At 45.1% G+C, this 18,467-nt stretch overlaps 1 protein-coding gene and 1 long non-coding RNA gene across 7 annotated transcripts in view; one reads left to right on the forward strand and one right to left on the reverse strand.

Annotated features, from left to right (window-relative positions):
• The window catches only part of mapk10 (mitogen-activated protein kinase 10), a 573,858-nt gene that overhangs the window by 403,816 nt on the left and 151,575 nt on the right, over positions 1–18,467 (forward strand). For all 6 annotated transcript variants that reach the window (XM_070871055.1, XM_070871058.1, XM_070871056.1 and 3 more), the window contains 3 exons: positions 6,594–6,732; positions 8,309–8,474; positions 13,224–13,295. In XM_070871055.1, the coding sequence (XP_070727156.1) occupies positions 6,594–6,732; positions 8,309–8,474; positions 13,224–13,295 (377 nt within the window). The remainder of the gene's footprint in view (positions 1–6,593; positions 6,733–8,308; positions 8,475–13,223; positions 13,296–18,467) is intronic.
• Positions 1–18,467, reverse strand: part of LOC139244820 (uncharacterized) — a 55,507-nt gene that overhangs the window by 10,771 nt on the left and 26,269 nt on the right. Inside the window, exons 2-3 of the long non-coding RNA XR_011589890.1 lie at positions 10,277–10,465; positions 6,209–6,428 (exon numbers count right to left, since the gene is read on the reverse strand). This is a non-coding gene — a long non-coding RNA (uncharacterized lncRNA). The remainder of the gene's footprint in view (positions 1–6,208; positions 6,429–10,276; positions 10,466–18,467) is intronic.

Raw genomic sequence — 18,467 nt, forward strand, 5'->3', positions numbered from 1 at the left:
GCACAGCACTGCCCCCGTCATCAAGATCCACGGCGTGGCCCTGGAAAACGTGGGCCATTTCCCACATCTCGGGAGTCTCTTATCAACAAAAGCAGACATTGATGAGGAGATTCAACACCGCCTCCAGTGCGCCAGTGCAGCCTTCGGCCGCCTGAGGAAAAGAGTGTTCGAAGACCAGACCCTCAAATCTACCACCAAGGTCATGGTCTATAGGGCTATAGTAATACCCGTCCTCCTGTATGGCTCAGAGACATGGACCATGTACAGTAGACACCTCCAGTCGCTGGAGATATATCACCGACGATATCTCTGCAAGATCCTACAAATCCCCTGGGAGGACAGGTGCACCAATATTAGTGTCCTCGTCCAGGCTAACATCCCCAGCATTGAAGCACTGACCACACTCGATCAGCTCCACTGGGCAGGCCACATAGTTCGCATGCCAGACATGAGACTTCCTAAGCAAGTGCTTTATGCGGAGCTCCTTCATGGCAAAAGAGCCAAAAGTGGGCAGTGGAAACGTTACAATGACACCCTCAAAACCTCCCTGATAAAGTGCGACATCCCCACTGATACCTGGGAGTCCCTTGCCAAAGACCGCCCTCAGTGGAGAAAATGCATCTGGGAAGGCGCTGAGCACCTCGCGTCTCATCGCCGAGAGTGTGCAGAAATCCAGCGCAGGCAGCGGAAAGAACGTGTGGCGAACCAGTCCAACCCACCCCTTCCCTCAACGACTATCTGTCCCACCTGTGACAGAGTCTATAGTTCTCGTATTGGACTGTTCAACTACCAAAGAACTCATTTCAGGAGTGGAAGCAAGTCTTCCTCGATTCCGTGGGACTGCCTATGATGATGTGATGAAGTGGCAGACCAGCTGCACATTGAGGGAGTGGAAGCTCTTACGGGTCAGACATTCCTGGGTGATGTGGGGTGCCCTGATGGCCACATGTGTGCAGTCAATGATGCCCTGCACCTGTGGGAAGTCAGCCAGTGTGGCAAAGCTGAGTGTTCACTCAGTAACACTGGCTTCATCAGTGGCAAAGTTGATATCATTGGTTGACTTGTGAAACATGGCATCAGTCACCTGGGAGATGCATCTGTGGGCGGCTGACTGTGAGATCCTGAAAATGTCTGCTGCAGATCCCTGGAAGGAGCCTGAAATGAAGAAGTTGAGGGTGGTGGTGACTTTGTCAGCAACTGGTAAGGCATGTCCCCCAGGTCCTCAGGGCAGCAGGTCTTCTTCCAGCAAGCTACAAATGTCTGCAATGACCTGGCACAATAGCCTAAGCCACCTGAAGCACTGTTGTCCATCATGTTGAGCAAGTTCATCCTCTGTCTTGTGCTGATCCCCTCTCTCCTGTGGAGCATCAGATCATTGAGGAGAAGGCTGCTGGTGTGGCTGGGAAAATTAGAATTTTTGGGGGAGCATACTTAGGTGCCAAAAAATCATGCGTAACTCTTCAAGTACACCAAAAAAATGCTTTGGGGAAAATTGAACCCCTAGTGTGTGTACTATCTGACGACAGCATCATTGCTCAGTTGAACACTAATAAAATGACACTGATCCTGCATTTCTACTGCAGCTACCAGTCTGAGACCGGCAGTCGCAGTATGGCTTGCAGCCAGGCAATACCCCATTTATATTGTGTGGCTGGAACTCCAACCCTCAGCCCAAGAGAGAGCTCTGTGCATGCATGAATGGAAGCACCTGCACTTTGCCAACAATTATATTAACTATAGATGGATTTATATAGTGTTCCAGAGATCCTAAGAACCCCTGAACACTTTGATAGTCCTGTTTGGCATTGCTCTAGTGTTGCACTCTGTGCAGTACTAGTCTGAAGCTGTGTGAGACTACCTCCTCCAAGGAGTCTCTCATCACTTCTCTCTGGACTCAGGTCAGACCCTGCTTCTGGACCTTTACTGCAACTTTAGCATTGCTAATGTTGCTGTTTGCAAGCACCCTGAGGGTGTGTCAGCTTTGACTGCAAAAACTAACCATCATTTTACTCAATTGCATAAATTTAGAACCATTTCCTGCCAGAAAGTGGAATGAAGTGGTTGTATGTGACATTCCATCTTAGTGAGGGTCACAGAGGGGAAACTTGAAGTAACTGGTCCTGCTCCAGCTGTATTGTATTCTCTTGCTTGTTGATAGAAACATAGAAAATAGGTGCAGGAGTAGCCATTCGTCCCTTAGAGCCTGCACTGCCATTCAATATGATCATGGCTGATCATGCAATTTCAGTACACCACTCCCACCTTCTCTCCATACCCCTGATCCCCTTAGCCGTAAGGGCCACATCTAACTCCCTCTTGAATATATCTAACGAACTGGCATCAACAACTTTCTGTGGTAGAAAATTCCACAAGTTCACCACTCTCTGGGTGAAAAAGTTTCTCCTCATCTCGGTCCTAATTGGCTTACCCTTATCTTCAGACTGTGACCCCTGGTTCTGGACTTCCCCAACATCAAGAACATTCTTCCTGCATCTAACCTGTCCAGTCCCGTCAAAATTTTATATGTTTCTATGAGATCCCCTCTCATTCTTCTAAATTCCAGTGAGTATAAGCCTAGCCGATCCAGTCTTTCTTCATATGTCAGTCCTGCCATCCTGGGAATTAGTTTGGTGAACCTTCGCTGCACTCCCTCAATAGCAAGCACATCCTTCCTCAGATTAGGAGACCAAAACTGCACACAATACTCAAGGTGTGCTCTCACCAAGGCCCTGTACAACTGCAGTAAGACCTCCCTGCTCCTATACTCAAATCCTCTTGATATGAAGGCCAGCTTTCTTTATTGCCTGCTGTACCTGCATGCCTACCTTCAGTGACTGATGTACCATGACACCCAGGTCTCGTTGCACCTCCTCTTTTACTAATCTGTCACCATTCAGATAATAATCTGCCTTCCTGTTTTTGCCACCAAAGTGGATAACCTCACATTTATCCACATTATATTGCATCTGCCATGTATTTGCCCATTTACCTAACCTGTCCAAGTCACCCTGCAGCCCCTCAGCATCCTCCTCACAGCTCACACTGCCACCCAGCTTAGTGTCATCTGCAAACTTGGAGGTATTACATTCAATTCATTCATCCAAATCATTAATGTGTATTGTAAATAGCTGGGGTCCCAGCACTGAACCTTGTGGCACTCTACTAGTCACTGCCTGCCATTCTGAAAAGGACCCCCTTATTTCCACTCTTTGCTTCCTGTCTGCCAACCGGTTCTCTATCCACATCAATACATTGCTCCCAATACCATGTGCCTTAATTTTGCACACTAATCTCTTGTGTGGGACCTTGTCAAAAGCCTTTTGAAAGTCCAAATACACCACATCCACTGGTTCTCCCTTATCCACTCTACTAGTTACATCCTCAAAAAATTCTAGAAAATTTGTCAAGCATGATTTCCCTTTCATAAATCCATGCTAACTTGGACCGATCCTGTCACTGCTTTCCAAATGCGCTGCTTTTACATCTTTAATAATTGATTCCAGCATTTTCCCCACCACCGATGTCAGGCTATAATTCCCTGTTTTCTCTCTCCCTCCTTTTTTTAAAAGTGGGCTTACATTAGCTACCTTCCAATCCATAGGTACTGATCCAGAGTCCATGGAATGTTGGAAAATGACCAGCAATGCATCTACTATTTCTAGGGCCACTTCCTTAAGTACTCTGGGATGCAGACTATCAATCCCTGTAGATTTATTGGCCTTCAGTCCCATCTGTTTCCCTAACACCATTTCCTGGCTAATAAGGATTTTCCTCAGTTCCTCCTTCTAGCTAGACCCTCGGTTCCCTAGTATTTTCGGGAGGTTATTTGTGTCTTCCTTAGTGAAGACAGAACCAAAGTATTTGTTCAATTGTTCTGCCATTTCCTTGTTCTCCATTATGAATTCACCTGATTCTGACCGCAAGGGACCTACATTAGTCTTCACTAACCTTTTTCTCTTCACATATCTATAGAAGCTTTTGCAGTCACTTTTTATGTTCCCTGCAAGCTTATTCTCATGCTCTATTTTCACCTCCTAATTAAACCCTTAGTCCTCCTCTGCTGAATTCTAAATTTCTCCCAGTCCTCAGGTTTGCTGCTTTTTCTGGCCGATTTATATGGCTCTTCCTTGGATTTAACACTATCCCTAATTTCCCTTGTTAGCCTTAATTGAGCCACCTTTCCTGTTTTATTTTTACACCAAACAGGGATGTACAATAATTGTAATTCAACCATGTGATCTTTAAATGTCTGCCATTACTTATCCACCATAAACCGTTTAAGTATCATTCGCCAGTCTATCCTAGCCAAATCTCGCCTCATCCCATTGAAGTTTCCTTTCTTCAAGTTCAGGACTCTAGTCTCTGAATTAACTGTGTCACTCTCCATTCTAATGAAGAATTCTACCATATTATGGTCACTCTTCCCCAAGGAGCCACGCATGACCAGATTGCTAATTAATCCTCTCTCGTTACACAAGACCCAGTCTAGGATGGCCTGCTCTCTAGTTGGTTCCTTGACATATTGGTCTAGAAAACCATCCCTTATACACTCCAGGAAATCCTCCTCCACAGTATTGCTATCAGTTTGGTTAGCCCAATCAATATCGAGGTTAAAGTCACCCATGATAACTGCTGTACCCTTATTGCATGCGTTCCTAATTTCCTGTTTGATGCTATCCCCAACCTCACTACTACTGTTTGGTGGTGTGTACACAACTCCCACTAACATTTTCTGCACTTTGGTGTTTCGCAGCTTCACCCATATAGATTCCACATCATCCAAGCTAATGTCCTTCCTTACTATTGTATTAACCTCCTTTTTAACCATTAACGCTACCCCACCTCCTTTTCCTTTCTGTCTATCCTTCCTGAATGTTGAATACCCCTGAATGTTGAGTTCCCAGCCTTGGTTACCCTGGAGCCATGTCTCCGTAATCCCAATTACATCATACCCGTTAACAGTTATCTGCGCAGTTAATTCATCCACCTTATTACGAAGGCTCCTCGCATTGAGGCACAGGGCCTTCAGGCTTTTTTCTTTAACACTCTTTGTCCTTTTAGAATTACGTTTGATTTTTGCCCTTGATTTCTCTGCCCTCCAATCTTGCTTTTCTCCTTCTTACCTTTTGCTTCTGCTCCCATTTTACTTCCCTCTGCCTCCCTGCATAGGTTCCCAACCCCCTGCCATATTAGTTTAACCCCTCCCCAACAGCACTAACAAACACTCCACCTAGGACATAGATTCCAGTCCTGCCCAGGTGCAGACCTTCCGGTTTGTACTGGTCCCACCTCCCCGAGAACCGGTTCCAATGCCCCAGGAATTTGAATCCCTCCTCTTTGCACCATTCCTCAAGCCATGTATTCATCTGAACTATCCTGCAATTCCTACTCTGACTAACACGTGGCACTGGATTGCTACCTTTGAGGTCCTACTTTTTAATTTAACTCCTAGCTCCCTAAATTCAGCTTGTAGGACCTCATCCCGTTTTTTACCTATATCGTTGGTACCTATATGCACCACGACAGCTGGCTGTTCCCACCCTCCCCCTCCAGAATGCGCTGCAGCCACTCTGAGATCATTGAACCTTGCACCAGGGAGGCAACATACCATCCTGGAATCTTGTTTGCGGCCACAGAATCGCCTATCTGTTCCCCTTACAATAGAATCCCCTATCACTATAGCTTTCCCACTCTTTTTCCTGCCCTCCTGTACAGCAGAGCCACCCAAGGTGCCATGAACTTGGCTGCTGCTGCCTTCCCCTATGAGTCATCTCCCCCAATAGTACCCATAACAGTGTATCTGTTTTGGAGGGAGATGACTGCAGGGGACCCCTGAACTACCTTCCTTCCACTGCTCTGCCTGATGTCACCCATTCCCTATCTGCCTGAGTAACCTTTACCTGCAGTATGACTAACTCACTCAACGTGCTATTCACGACATCCTCAGCATCGCTGATGCTCCTGAGTGAATCCGTGCGCAGCTCCAGTGCCGCAATGTGGTCTGTCAGGAGCTGCAGCTGGACACACTTCCTGCACACATAGTAATCAGCGACACTGGTAACGTCCCTGATTTCCCACAAAGCAGAAGAGGAGCATGACATGGGTCTGGGCTCTCCTGCCATGACTTAACCCTTAGATTAACTTAATTTGACAACAATGCCAAAGGTTTTCTGCTGATAAGAAAAGAAGAAAAAGATCAAATACTCACCAATCCACCAGCCAATCACTTACACGCTTGGCTGTGAGGTCACACTTCGATTTCATTTTACTTCTTTGTTTATCTTCTGCCCCTGCACCTGCACCAGCTAGCTCCTCAAACTCCCACTGGCTGATCATGTTGTACCATTGATCTTAGTTGAAGAAAGTTCTGTGGGCCACACCACTCTGTTCTCTCAGCTACAGGATAGAGGTAGAGTTGCAAACACCTCCTGAAGGGAAAAAATAGGGATAAAAATAAAGAAAAAAAATTGTTGTCTTGCTCACAGTTGAAAAAATGTTGAGACCCCCTTTAAGCTATGACTGACTAATGTAATGAAAAGTTATTGCCTATGAAATTATCAATCCAGCAGCCTCCTTTTCCCCCCTTGTTATAGGTATTTGGTTATGGAACTGATGGATGCCAACCTATGTCAAGTAATCCAAATGGAACTGGACCATGAGCGGATGTCCTACCTGTTGTACCAGATGCTGTGTGGCATCAAGCATCTCCATTCTGCTGGCATTATTCACAGGGTGGGTATTCAGGAAAAGTAGACAATCTAGGTCTGGATTTTCACATATCCCATTCTATTGGGTAGGAGACCAGTGTTCATAGAAATATATGGTACAGAAGGAGGCCATTCGGCCTATCATGTTTGTACCGGCCAAAAAAGAGCCATCCAACCTAATCACACTTTCCATTTCTTGGTCCGTAGCCTTGTCGGTTACGCACTTCAGGTGCATATCCAAGTATTTTTTAAATGCGATGAAGGTTTCTGCCTCTACCTTTCAGACAGTGAGTTCCAGACCTTCACCACCATCTGGGTAAAAAATGTTCTCTTCGTCTCCCCTCTAATCAATCTACCAATTACTTTAAATCTTTGCCCCTGGTTATTGACCTCTCTGCTAAGGGAAATATTCTTATCCATTCTATCTAGGCCCCTCATAATTTTATACACCTCAATTATGTCTCCCCTCAGCCTCCTATGTTCCAAAGGGGAGGGACGCTGTGAACTCTGCAGGGCTTTTGATGGGCCTCCACTCAGCCTCCAGGGATGTGGGGTGCCGTGCCTGCAGCCTAGCACTGAAACGGAATGCCAGGCTGCACCATCGCGGCACGGACCCCGCAAAAATGGACTCCAAGGCTGGACCAGCAAGTCCGAGGATGGCGCAAAATGGCGGCATGTACCTCCCCTTTAAGTGTGGCCCGGTTCGTGACCCGCAAGGCTTGGCACTAACATTGCCCTTGGCAGCCTCATGGAATGTTGCCCAATTTCTACTGTGGGAGAAAAATGGGCCGCCGCAGAGCAAAAAGGGGTCATCCGCATTACCGGTTCTACGCCCTGCCTCTGCTAACTCCCGTGCAAATTCGTGGGAGCTGATAGCGTCTACCCCCCCCCCCCCGGCCTGGGCAAAAGCACTTTTGTGCCCCGTTAGCGCCAGCGGGAGGCACACAGCAGGGGAATTTCACCCCCAGAGTGTTGTGAGCCTGCCATCCATCCGATGGGATTGCTGCAAGACCGCAACCATTCTCATTGCCAGGCTTAATTTGAATAATCTCAGAGAGCTGCCAGAGTTAAACAGGCAGTTTTCCGATTGACGGTGGGGTGGGTGCATAGTAGAATGGCCTAATCAGCAGTTCTTAAAGCAACCACTGCAAGCTGTTCCAAAACGGTAAGTGAAAGTTTTTAATGCTCCTCCTGGCCCAACAAAATTCTTCCCACCTGCTACTGGTTCCTCCGTGACCCACATGCAAGGATTGCCTCCTCTTGCTCCTTTAAGACTCCAGTCTGGTTTGGCTTCATGGAGGAGCCGCCGGATTTCCTGTGACGGCCCCCCGCCGCGCCCCTCCCCCACTCACCACCATTTGCCTCTCAGTGCTAGTTCAAATCTGGCATTTATGATCGTGTTGTGGTTATGTGACTGGACTAGTAATCCAGAGGCTGGACCAATAACCCAGGGAACACACCTTAAAATACCACTATGGCAGTGTGAGAATTTGAATTCAGTTTTGATAATCTGTAAATAAAAAGCTGGTACTCTATCAATAAAAGGGCCCACAAAGCTATTTAGTTATGTTGTACTTAGCTTTATTTTCTTATATTTACAGGATCTAAAACCAAGCAATATAGTGGTAAAGTCAGACTGCACACTGAAAATCCTTGACTTTGGATTGGCAAGGACTGCTGGAACAAGCTTCATGATGACCCCCTATGTAGTAACCCGTTATTATAGAGCACCAGAAGTAATTCTGGGGATGGGGTACAAAGAAAATGGTGAGATGTTTACTGGACAATCGCATTTTTAATTGTTGCTTAAATACACAGTTACTATAGTCATTATAATCGGGTTCAATTTTCCCCAATTACTTGCGCCATATTTTTGCCGTGCACCATTTTTTTTTGGAGTAAATTAAAATCTCCAAGTTTCCCCAATGTTTCTGCGCTAGCGTAATTCACTTAGGTAGAATTTTTTTAGGCTACAATTTTTTTTCCTCATCGCGGGCGTAACCTGCCACCTGCGCAAATTCATTTAAGCAAGTTTGGCCAGCTCCAATTTACTCCAATTTTTCTTAGGACGGTGTATGTGACCACTCTGGAAAAACCTTCTGGGCAGTTAACAAAATCGGCGCAGATAAGAGAATCAGTGCAGCAGATCCAGTTCCACAGCCCGGACAGCAGTAGAGAGGGAGAGAGAGGGAGAGGAAAGAGAGAGGAAAGAGAGGAGAGAGGGGGGGAGGGGCAGTGGGTTAGGAGCAGCAACAGCCACCAGCCAAAAGGGAAGCCTTTTGGCCAGGGTTAGGAGCGGCACCCGGCATCGGGAGGAGAGAGCTGCCTTTCGGCCAGGACTAGCAGCCGCAACAGTACCGGGAGGCCTTTCAGCCAGGGCTAGCAGTGGCAATCAGCACCAGGAGGCCTTTTGGCCAGGGCTAGCAGCGGCAACAGTACCGGGAGGCCTTTCAGCCAGGGCTAGCAGTGGCAATCGGCACCAGGAGGCCTTTTGGCCAGGGCTAGCAGCGGCAACCAGCACCAGGAGCAGGGAATTTGGCCAGGGCTAGCAGCGGCAACCGGCACCGGGAGGAGGGAATTTGGCCAGGGCTAGCTGCGGCAACCGGCACCGGGGGGAGGGAATTTGGCCAGGGCTAGCAGCGGCAACCGGCACCGGGAGGAGGGAATTTGGCCAGGGCTAACAGCGGCAACCGGCACCAGGAGGAGGGAATTTGGCCATGGCTAACAGCGGCAACCGGCACCGGGAGCAGGGAATTTGGCCAGGGCTAACAGCGGCGACTGGCATCGGGGGGAAGGAGGCATTTCGGCCAGGGTTAGGAGTGGCAATTGGCACCGCGAGGTGGGAGGGGGGATAGACTTTTGGCATAACCGCTTTAATAATTTAATGCTGGAATGCTGTTGCAATGTGTAAAATGCTTGTTCAGGTCGCTGTGAGCTGGCTAGAATGTGTTATATGTTTCACTTTCCAGCCTCAGCCCGCAGTGTGTCCCTCGTTACCCTGGCAACCCGATCTTTTTGGCGCAGATCTTAGGCTCCACTCCCAAAGCTGAAGGACAGGCTACGTGGTGCCAAAATCAACAATCCAAACGGGGAAAGTTGGATGATTTTCTTTTGGCGTAGCTGGCCCCCAAAATAACAGGCGTAACTCTAAAGTACACCAAAAAACAGCTTTGGGGAAAATTGAACCCTATGTTTTGCATATTTTAAATCATCCTGTTACATAGAAAATCTGTTACCTTTAAAAAAAAATGATTTTAAGACTCCCATACATTAAAAAGAGCTATTTGATAAATGATATGACATGAAGTAATTGTTTTATCTAAAGGCAGTCCAGTAATTCAAGTCAATAATCTGCAACACCACCCAGTCACCTGGCTGAGAGCAGACAAACATACCTAAACAGCCCAGGAGTTCATCTGGCAATTATCCTTGAGATTCAAAAGAATGATCATCCCAACTATATCCTCTGGTTGATTGCCATTTGAACTCTTGGGCTGGTTAGATGAGCTTTTCAGTTCTCAGTCAGGTTAGGGTAGTGTTGTATAATATTGAGCGATGGAGGAAATTACCTAGGCAAAGAGTAGATGTTGATGATAACTGTGGTCCAGAACCCAGCCCGTATTGTCTTCGTAGTTGAAGGTGGTTGGATGGTTATGAGTAGCACTATCGCCACAAGGGCTGCAACGGCTCAAGTAGAAGGCTCATTACCACCTTCTTAGGGCAACTAGGGATAGTCAATCTTTTCAGCTTTTCCACTTCTGGAGAACAACATTTAAAAATAATTTTAGGAAAGAAAATCAGGGAGAGGAGTTGCAAAGAAGCATAGATAGATTGATTATACACTACATGGATAAATATAAATGTATTTTTTCCAGACTTGTTAATTTTCCTCCCAGCTTTAGGTTCCCAATTCCAACAGAACAGGCAGAAGATCTGCTTCAAAACCCATGCCAGTTCTATTGTATAATCTCAATATATATACAAGTGGATTTACTCTCAATTTATTTCCTCCTCCCCTGTGATTTGTGTTTTGCCTCCAATTAACATTCCCCCGAAGTCCCGACTGAAATTGAGAATTTATTGGGGTAGATTTTAACTACCAGGCAGCTGATTAGCGGGGTGCACCAGCCAGCGCCCGACCCTGCCCATGGGAGGATTTTGAGGGCCGTGCCTCATTACCAGGCTGCCGTAAAGCTGTGGGTACCAAAGAGGTGCCCGCTGCAGCTTGCCAGCTCCAGACTGATGCGATATCGGGAGGTCCAGATGCCGACCTGCGGGTGGGGTGGCAATCGTGAAGTGGGGACTCTGGGGAAGTAGCAGCCTATATCGTTCTTGGGAGGCCCGAAGGAGCACTGTAGCTCAAACTAATCCCACAAAAACAATTTTAAACTTACCTTTTTGGGGCCTGGTAAAACTGGGTGGAGCATGCACAGTCCATGCTCCGCACAGTTGTTCACACAGGCGATCCCCTGGTGGGCAGAGGAAACGTTACAAGGACACACTCAAAGCCTCCTTGATAAAGTGCAACATCCCCACCGATAATTGGGAGTCTCTGGCCAAAGACCGCCCTAAGTGGAGGAAGAGCATCCGGGAGGGCACTGAGCACCTTGAGTCTCGTCGTTGAGAGCATTCAGAAAGCAAGCGCAGGCAGTGGAAGGAGCGTGCGGCAAACCAGACTCCCCACCCACCCTTTCCTTCAACGACTGTCTGTCCCACATGTGACAGAGATTATAATTCCCATATTGGACTGTACAGTCACCTGAGAACTCACTTTTAGAGTGGAAGCAAGTCTTCTTCGATTTTAAGGGACTGCCTATGATGATGTCCATCATAATTTAAGTTGAGCCCCTATGTAGATCATAGGGCACCGATTTGCATATTAAAAGGACGTACCTCCTGAAACAGGCGAGCACGGGAGAGGAAGGCCCCTTTGAGGACATTGACCACATCAACATGGCAGTAAGTCATTTCTGGGCCAATACCCCTCTGGTTACGCAAAGTGGCCCAAGTTAAAATGCACCCCATTATGTGTACAGTGTACATCCTGCTACACCATGAAATAGCATTTTGGTAGAGCAATACACTGCACTACTGAGCTGCCTAGATATTAATAGTTTAAGTATTAAAGCTGTAATATTCTTAAACACATGAAACTGATTTATATGCAGCATTGATCACTGTTCCATTGTAAATACAAAATATGAAGAGAGTAAGAATCCCAATTATAGGGAAAAATAATAAGAACTGAAATCACTCTGTGCCTTCATCAACAATTCTAACAATATCACTACAAAATCTCTGCATTCGCATGCTCCATCTTTAATTAAGAGGCTAATTGTTTTCCGTGTCCTCTGCATATTTTGAATTATTTAAAGTGAACTCAGTATATAAAATTGAGAATTCACAAGGTAAGTGATATCCTCATCTGTTTAGTGATCATTCTTGCCACTTATGAGAAGGAAAAGTGTCTTGACAATTTTACATCGTCAAGTACTATAAGAATGGCAAACTTATATTTTGGATGATGGTAACCTTAAAAGAGCAATCGATAATGTAGTATTACTGCACAGAGACAATTTTCCTGATTTTAGCTGTCATTTGTCTCTGGATTATCAAGTACTGTTCACCTCAGTGAAAATTAATTTCAAGATTAACATGCTGACAAATAAGTCTGGAATAGTCTCTCAATGAAGATCTATAGCTACAAATATTTACATAGTCTTGTTGATGTGCAGAACTATTATTTGATTTTGTTTTCAAAATATGAATTATTTCTTTAACATTGTGGAAATCTCACTATCACCAACATTTAGACTCAACTGAAGATTTAACGATGAATAGAAATATGAATAAATTATTAATTAATAATTAATAATGAATCGGAATAACATTTGACAGATATACTGTTGATATACTAAGAGGAAAGATACAATAATTCGTTGTTTTCTTTATATCCTGTTGTCTGATTGAAACCTATTACTTAAGATGTGAGTTGTATTTATGCTACAATGAATATGGACATTCTCTGCTAATAAGCCACCAATGGTGCTGCCAAACTCTATGTTCTATTCCCAATACATTGCACATTTCTCACTGCTTTATGTTCTACAGAAATGTGTACAGGGGTAATACTTTATGAATTAATTAAGTATCTTGGTTGCACATTGTCATAAATTATAGAGAGCTATTAATTTTTGCATATAGTTTAGACTATAATTCCCTATAGACCTTGACATCTCTCTTTGATGGCACTTAGCTTAGAATGGCCAGCTTGTGATTTGAAGTCTTTATTCTAAGCTTTTTTATTTGTATTTTAAATCAGGACACAGAAAATGGAATCTAGTATTGTCTTCATTAATACCCTTTTGAGTTTGTTTAACTTTCAGGATATTGGGTACACTCTACCTGGGGACTTCAATTAATTGTTACTTATTCTCTGATCCCTATGTTTTCTCCTTTTATATTATGTTCATGATTCTAATTATAATTTTTTGTGTCATCACCCATTCTCTCTAGTGGATATTTGGTCTGTTGGGTGCATTATGGGAGAAATGGTTCGCCACAAAATCCTCTTTCCAGGAAGGGACTGTATCCTTGCGCTGCTTGCAGCAGCTAATCATTACTTTTTGAAGCATATTTTTAACTCTTTAAGATCAGACGAGCGAAAAATAAATTGTAAGCGACCGTGACTTTTTTGTTATTGCACAGACACCTTGTAGTGCATTTTTCATGTGATAATTTGATATTAGAAATGTTTCTTTCATGAAAACATTTGGTATTTGGTGCAGAAATGTGGCAAGATATATTACATGCTTGTTTTAAACATTCGTTTGAATAAGTGTTGATTCATTATTCTACATTCAGAATTGTTAAAACATCTAAAAATACTAACAAGTGCAGTCCTTTAACCTAAAGCCGACTATTCAGTTCCCCTGATAGAATCATTTTGAGAGGAGTCATATCGTCGAATCTTCACAAAATATTGATAGTTCTTCCTGATCACTCTCTATCTTTCATGAAGCTGCACTATTTTTATACTGTACGCTATTCCAGACCACCCAATGCTTCCAACTAAGACACTCCAAACCGTTTCTGGTCTTCCACACCATTTTAGTTGGAATGTTTTTGCAGAGTTTGTAATGAACTATTACAAAAATGGTAATTTAATTCAATAGTATTGTTTTCCTCTTAGGCTACTTTTAACACTGGGATGCCCTGTAAAGGAACTGAAGATGTTTTTAAAGCTAAGAAGTAGCTGGGACCCCAACTATTTACAATCTATATTAATGACGTGGAAGAAGGGACCGAGTGTAACGTAGCCAAGTTTGTTGATGATACAAAGATGGGAGAAAAAACAATGTGTGAGGAGGACACAACAAATCTGCAAAAGGACATAGATAGGCTAAGTGAGCTGGCAAAAATTTGGCAGATGGAGTATAATGTCGGAAAATGCGAGGTCTTGCACTTTGGCAGAAAAAAATCGAAAAGCAAGTTATTATTTAAATGGAGAAAAATTGCAAAGTGCTGCAGTACAGCGGGACCTGGGGTCCTGCTGCATGAAACACAAAAGGTTAGTATGCAGGTACAGCAAGTGATCAGGAAGGCCAATGGAATCTTGGCCTTTATTGCAAAGGGAATGGAGTATAAAAGCAGGGAAGACTTGCTACAGTTATACAAGATATTGGTGAGGCCACACCTGAATACTGCGTACAGTTTTGGTTTCCATATTTACGAAAGGATATACTTGCTTTGGAGGAAGTTCAGAGAAGGTTCACTAGGTTGATTCCGGAAATGAGGGGTTTGACTTATGAGGAAAGGCTGAGTAGGTTGGGCCTCTACTCATTGAAATTCAGAAGAATGAGAGGTGATCTTATCGAAACGTATAAGATTATGAGGGGGCTTGACAAGGTGGATGCAGAGAGGATGTTTCCTCTGATAGGGGAGACTAGAACTAGGGGGCATAATCTTAGAATAAGGGGCCGTCCATTTAAAACTGAGATGAGGAGAAATTTCTTCTCTCAGAGGATTGTAAATCTGTGGAATTTGCTGCCTCAGAGAGCTATGGAAGCTGGGACATTGAATAAATTTAAGACAGAAATAGACAGTTTCTTAACCGATAAGGGGATAATGGGTTATGGAGAGCGGGTAGGGAAGTGGACCTGAGTCCATGATCGGATCAGCCATGATCGTATTAAATGGCGGAGCAGGCTCGAGGGGCCGTATGGCCTACTCCTGCTCCTATTTCTTATGTTCTTATGTTCTAAGTAAACTTTCAGAAAATTGTGCTTCTAACAGTATTCCTTTTCAAGATCTTGTAATGTTTCCAAGTGGGATGTGTTTATATATTGTACTAGATCCTGGCAATCCTGCAATCTGCTTGGATTTGTCATTAGAAGGAGCTTCTAATACATGAAGAGTGGGAGTGCAATGTGAAAATACTGTCCATGGAAATTATAAAATCAGTCTGTAATACAAATAATAAATGGAATGTTTAGAGTTTTATATTTAGAACAGTTTCAAGTGAATCTATGAGGTGTTGCAGCTTTCAGACTTTTTGACCATGCTGGTATAAATGACATACTCTTTAATATTGTTGTCCTTGTACAATCTACCTACTATCACATTTCCATAGTTTACATCTTGTTTCAATGCCATTCATGCAGTCTTGAGAGCAGGCAAGCAGACCCGGTCATTTCCAGTACCTTTTCTGCTGTGAGTCCCAGCAGCATTAAAGTTGGCATCTGAACCATGGAAAAGCCAGAACTAGTTTATCTTTTAATTTAATCACTGGGTGACCAGCCATTCAAAAATGGAAACTTTTGTCCTCATTCCTAATATTTACTTGTGAGTGTGAATACAATGACAATATAATGACCAGCACCAACTGCTTACAAACTCTGAAGAGCAGCCATTCAATCACCTTGGAAGTGATGTGTTAGTTGTATGAGCGCTATCTGACATAATTATGTGAAATTATAAAAACAGAATTGTTGGAAATACTCAGCAGGTCAGGCAGTATCGGTAGAGAGAGAAACAGAGTTAATGTTTCAGGTTGATGACCTTTTGTCAGAATTGGAAAAAAGTTACAGATGTAACAGATTTTAAGCAAGTGCAGGGGCAGGGAAAGAGGGGAGGGGAGGAATGAACAAAAGGGAAGGTCTGTGATAGGGTGGAAGGCAAGCGTGATTAAATGACAAAAGTTATGATTGTACAAAGCAAAAGGAGGTGGTAATGGGACAAGTAAAGAAACAAAAAATGGATCTAGAAGAGGTGTAAATGGGAATAGCAGAATCGTCAACAGCTGCCATCTGAAAAAATGGGAGCAGAGGTTATGGCCTGAAATTGTTGATGTTGAGACCAATAGGCTATAAAGTGCCTAATTGAAAGATGAAGTGCTGTTCCTCGAGGTTACATTGAGCTTCGTTGGAATAGTGTAAAAGGCCGAGGACGGGGAGATCAGAGTGGGAGTGGAGATGAATTAAAGGGACAGGCAACCGGAAGCTTAGGGTTCCGCTTACTGACTGAACGGAGACGTTCTGCAAAACGGTCACCCAATCTACACTTGGTCTCCCCAGTGTCGAGCAGACCACATCGTGAGCAGCGAATATAGTATACTAAATTGTAAGAGATGCAAGTAAATCGCTGTTTCACCTGAAAGGAATGGTTGGTGTCATGTTTGTAACCTTCACATAACTGTAACCTTTATATAACAACACTGTACACTGTATACACCTGAGAAATGCACACCTTGACCACAGGGGGTGAACTTGTGGGAGACACTCCTCACCTGGTCATCCAGGTCTATAAAGGGAGGTCTCACGCATGGTCATCACTTCTTGGTCCTGTGAATAAAGGTACAGGTCACAGAGTGACCTTGTCTCCAATATGTGCCTCGTGTTGATTTACTGTAGTGTGTAAGGACACAACATTTGGCGACGAGAAACGGGAATCAACGACTCAAGAGAATGGCCACCGGTAGCACGGAGGAACGGTACTGTGTTGGTGAGGACTGGGACAATTTTGTTGAGAGGCTCCAGAAGAGCTTTGTTACGAAGGACTGGCTGGGAGCGGCAGCGGCTGACAAGCGAAGAGCGCATCTACTGACCAGCTGTGGACCTAAGAGGTACACGCTGATGAAAGACCTGCTCGCACCCGAGAAGTCAGCGGACAAGATCTTCGAGGAGCTCAGCAAACTGATCTGTGAGCACCTCAAACCGGCAAGTAGTATACACATGGCCCGACACCAATTCTATACGCACCGACGTCGGGAAGGGCAGAGCATACCGGACTTCGTTGCGGTCCTTCGGCACTTGGCCAACCTCTGTAAGTTCACAGACACCTGCAGGGGGGAGATGTTACGGGATTTCTTCATTGAGGGCATTGGTCATGCCGGGATTTTTAGGAAGCTAATTGAGACCAAGGACTTGACCTTGGAAGCAGCGGCGTTGATGGCTCAAAACTTCATGGCAGGGGAAGAGGAAACCAAGATCATATACGCACGCAACTCTGCTCCCAACGTGGTGATGGAGCAGGGAGTTAACATGGTAAACGAGACTCAGAACCCCGCAGGCAGGCAAGGGCAATTTGACACCAACCAGGCAGTAACAGACTATAGGGTGGGTCCTCAACAGAGACAATGGCAGGTTGAACGGACATTTACACCATCACAAGGGACAATACGTCCTGGGATGGGACCATTGACACCCACAAACAAAGTGCTCAAGAGTAATCAAAGAGACAATCAGAGAGGAATGCCTGGTAACAGCCCTTTTGTTCACAACAATCTCAGCTCATGCTGAAGGTGCAGGGGCAATCATGCTGCGATGACCTGCCGGTTTCAACAATTCATCTGCAGAAATTGTAACTTGAGTGGACATTTAGCCAGGGTGTGCAGGAAGCCGTCAGCAAGGCAGGGGTATGCCTGGGACACAGCAATGGACGCTGAAGTTCTGCGGGTCCAGGTGGTGAACATCCACAGCTCATACACAAAAACGCCACCTGTGATGATGAGAGTACTGTTAAATGCATGGAGCTGGACTCAGGAGCCAGCCAGTCACTAATGAGTGTCCAACAATTCGAGAACTGTGACCACTCAGAGCTAGCAGACCCAAACTAGAAGGCATTGACACGTAACTACGGGCGTACACCAAAGAGATCATCTAGGCAGTGCAATGTTGGTGGTCACACGTAATGGATCTCAGAACCGGCTGCCACTCTGGATTGTCCCGGGAAATAGTCCCGCGCTTTTGGGGAGGAGCTGGCTAGACGAGATGAATTGGAAATGGGGGGGATGTGCACGCCATTTCATCTGTGGAGCGAAGTTCATGCTCACAGGTCCTACAAAAGTTCGAGTCATTATTTCAACCTGGCGTCGGGACTTTCAAAGGCACCAAAGTAAGGATACGCATCACCCCGGAGGCCACACCAGTGCACCACAAAGCCAGAGCTATGCCGTATGTGATGCGGGAGAAAATTGAGAGTGAGTTGGACAGGTTGCTAAGAAAGGGCATAATTTCGCCCGTTGCATTCAGCGACTGGGCAAGCCCCATCGTCCATGTTCTAAAAACGGATGGCTCGGTCAGGATCTGTGGCAACTACAAGGCCACCATCAACCGAGCATCCCTTCAGGACCAATACCCACCTCCGAGAGCGGAGGATCTTTTTGCCAAGCTGGCAGGCGGCAAGCTGTTCACCAAGTTGGACCTCACTTCGGCCTACATGACCCAGGAACTGGCCGAAGAATCCAAGCTACTGATCTGA

This window comes from Pristiophorus japonicus, chromosome 2 (genome assembly GCF_044704955.1).
Source record: "Pristiophorus japonicus isolate sPriJap1 chromosome 2, sPriJap1.hap1, whole genome shotgun sequence".
Lineage (NCBI taxonomy): Eukaryota > Metazoa > Chordata > Chondrichthyes > Pristiophoridae > Pristiophorus > Pristiophorus japonicus.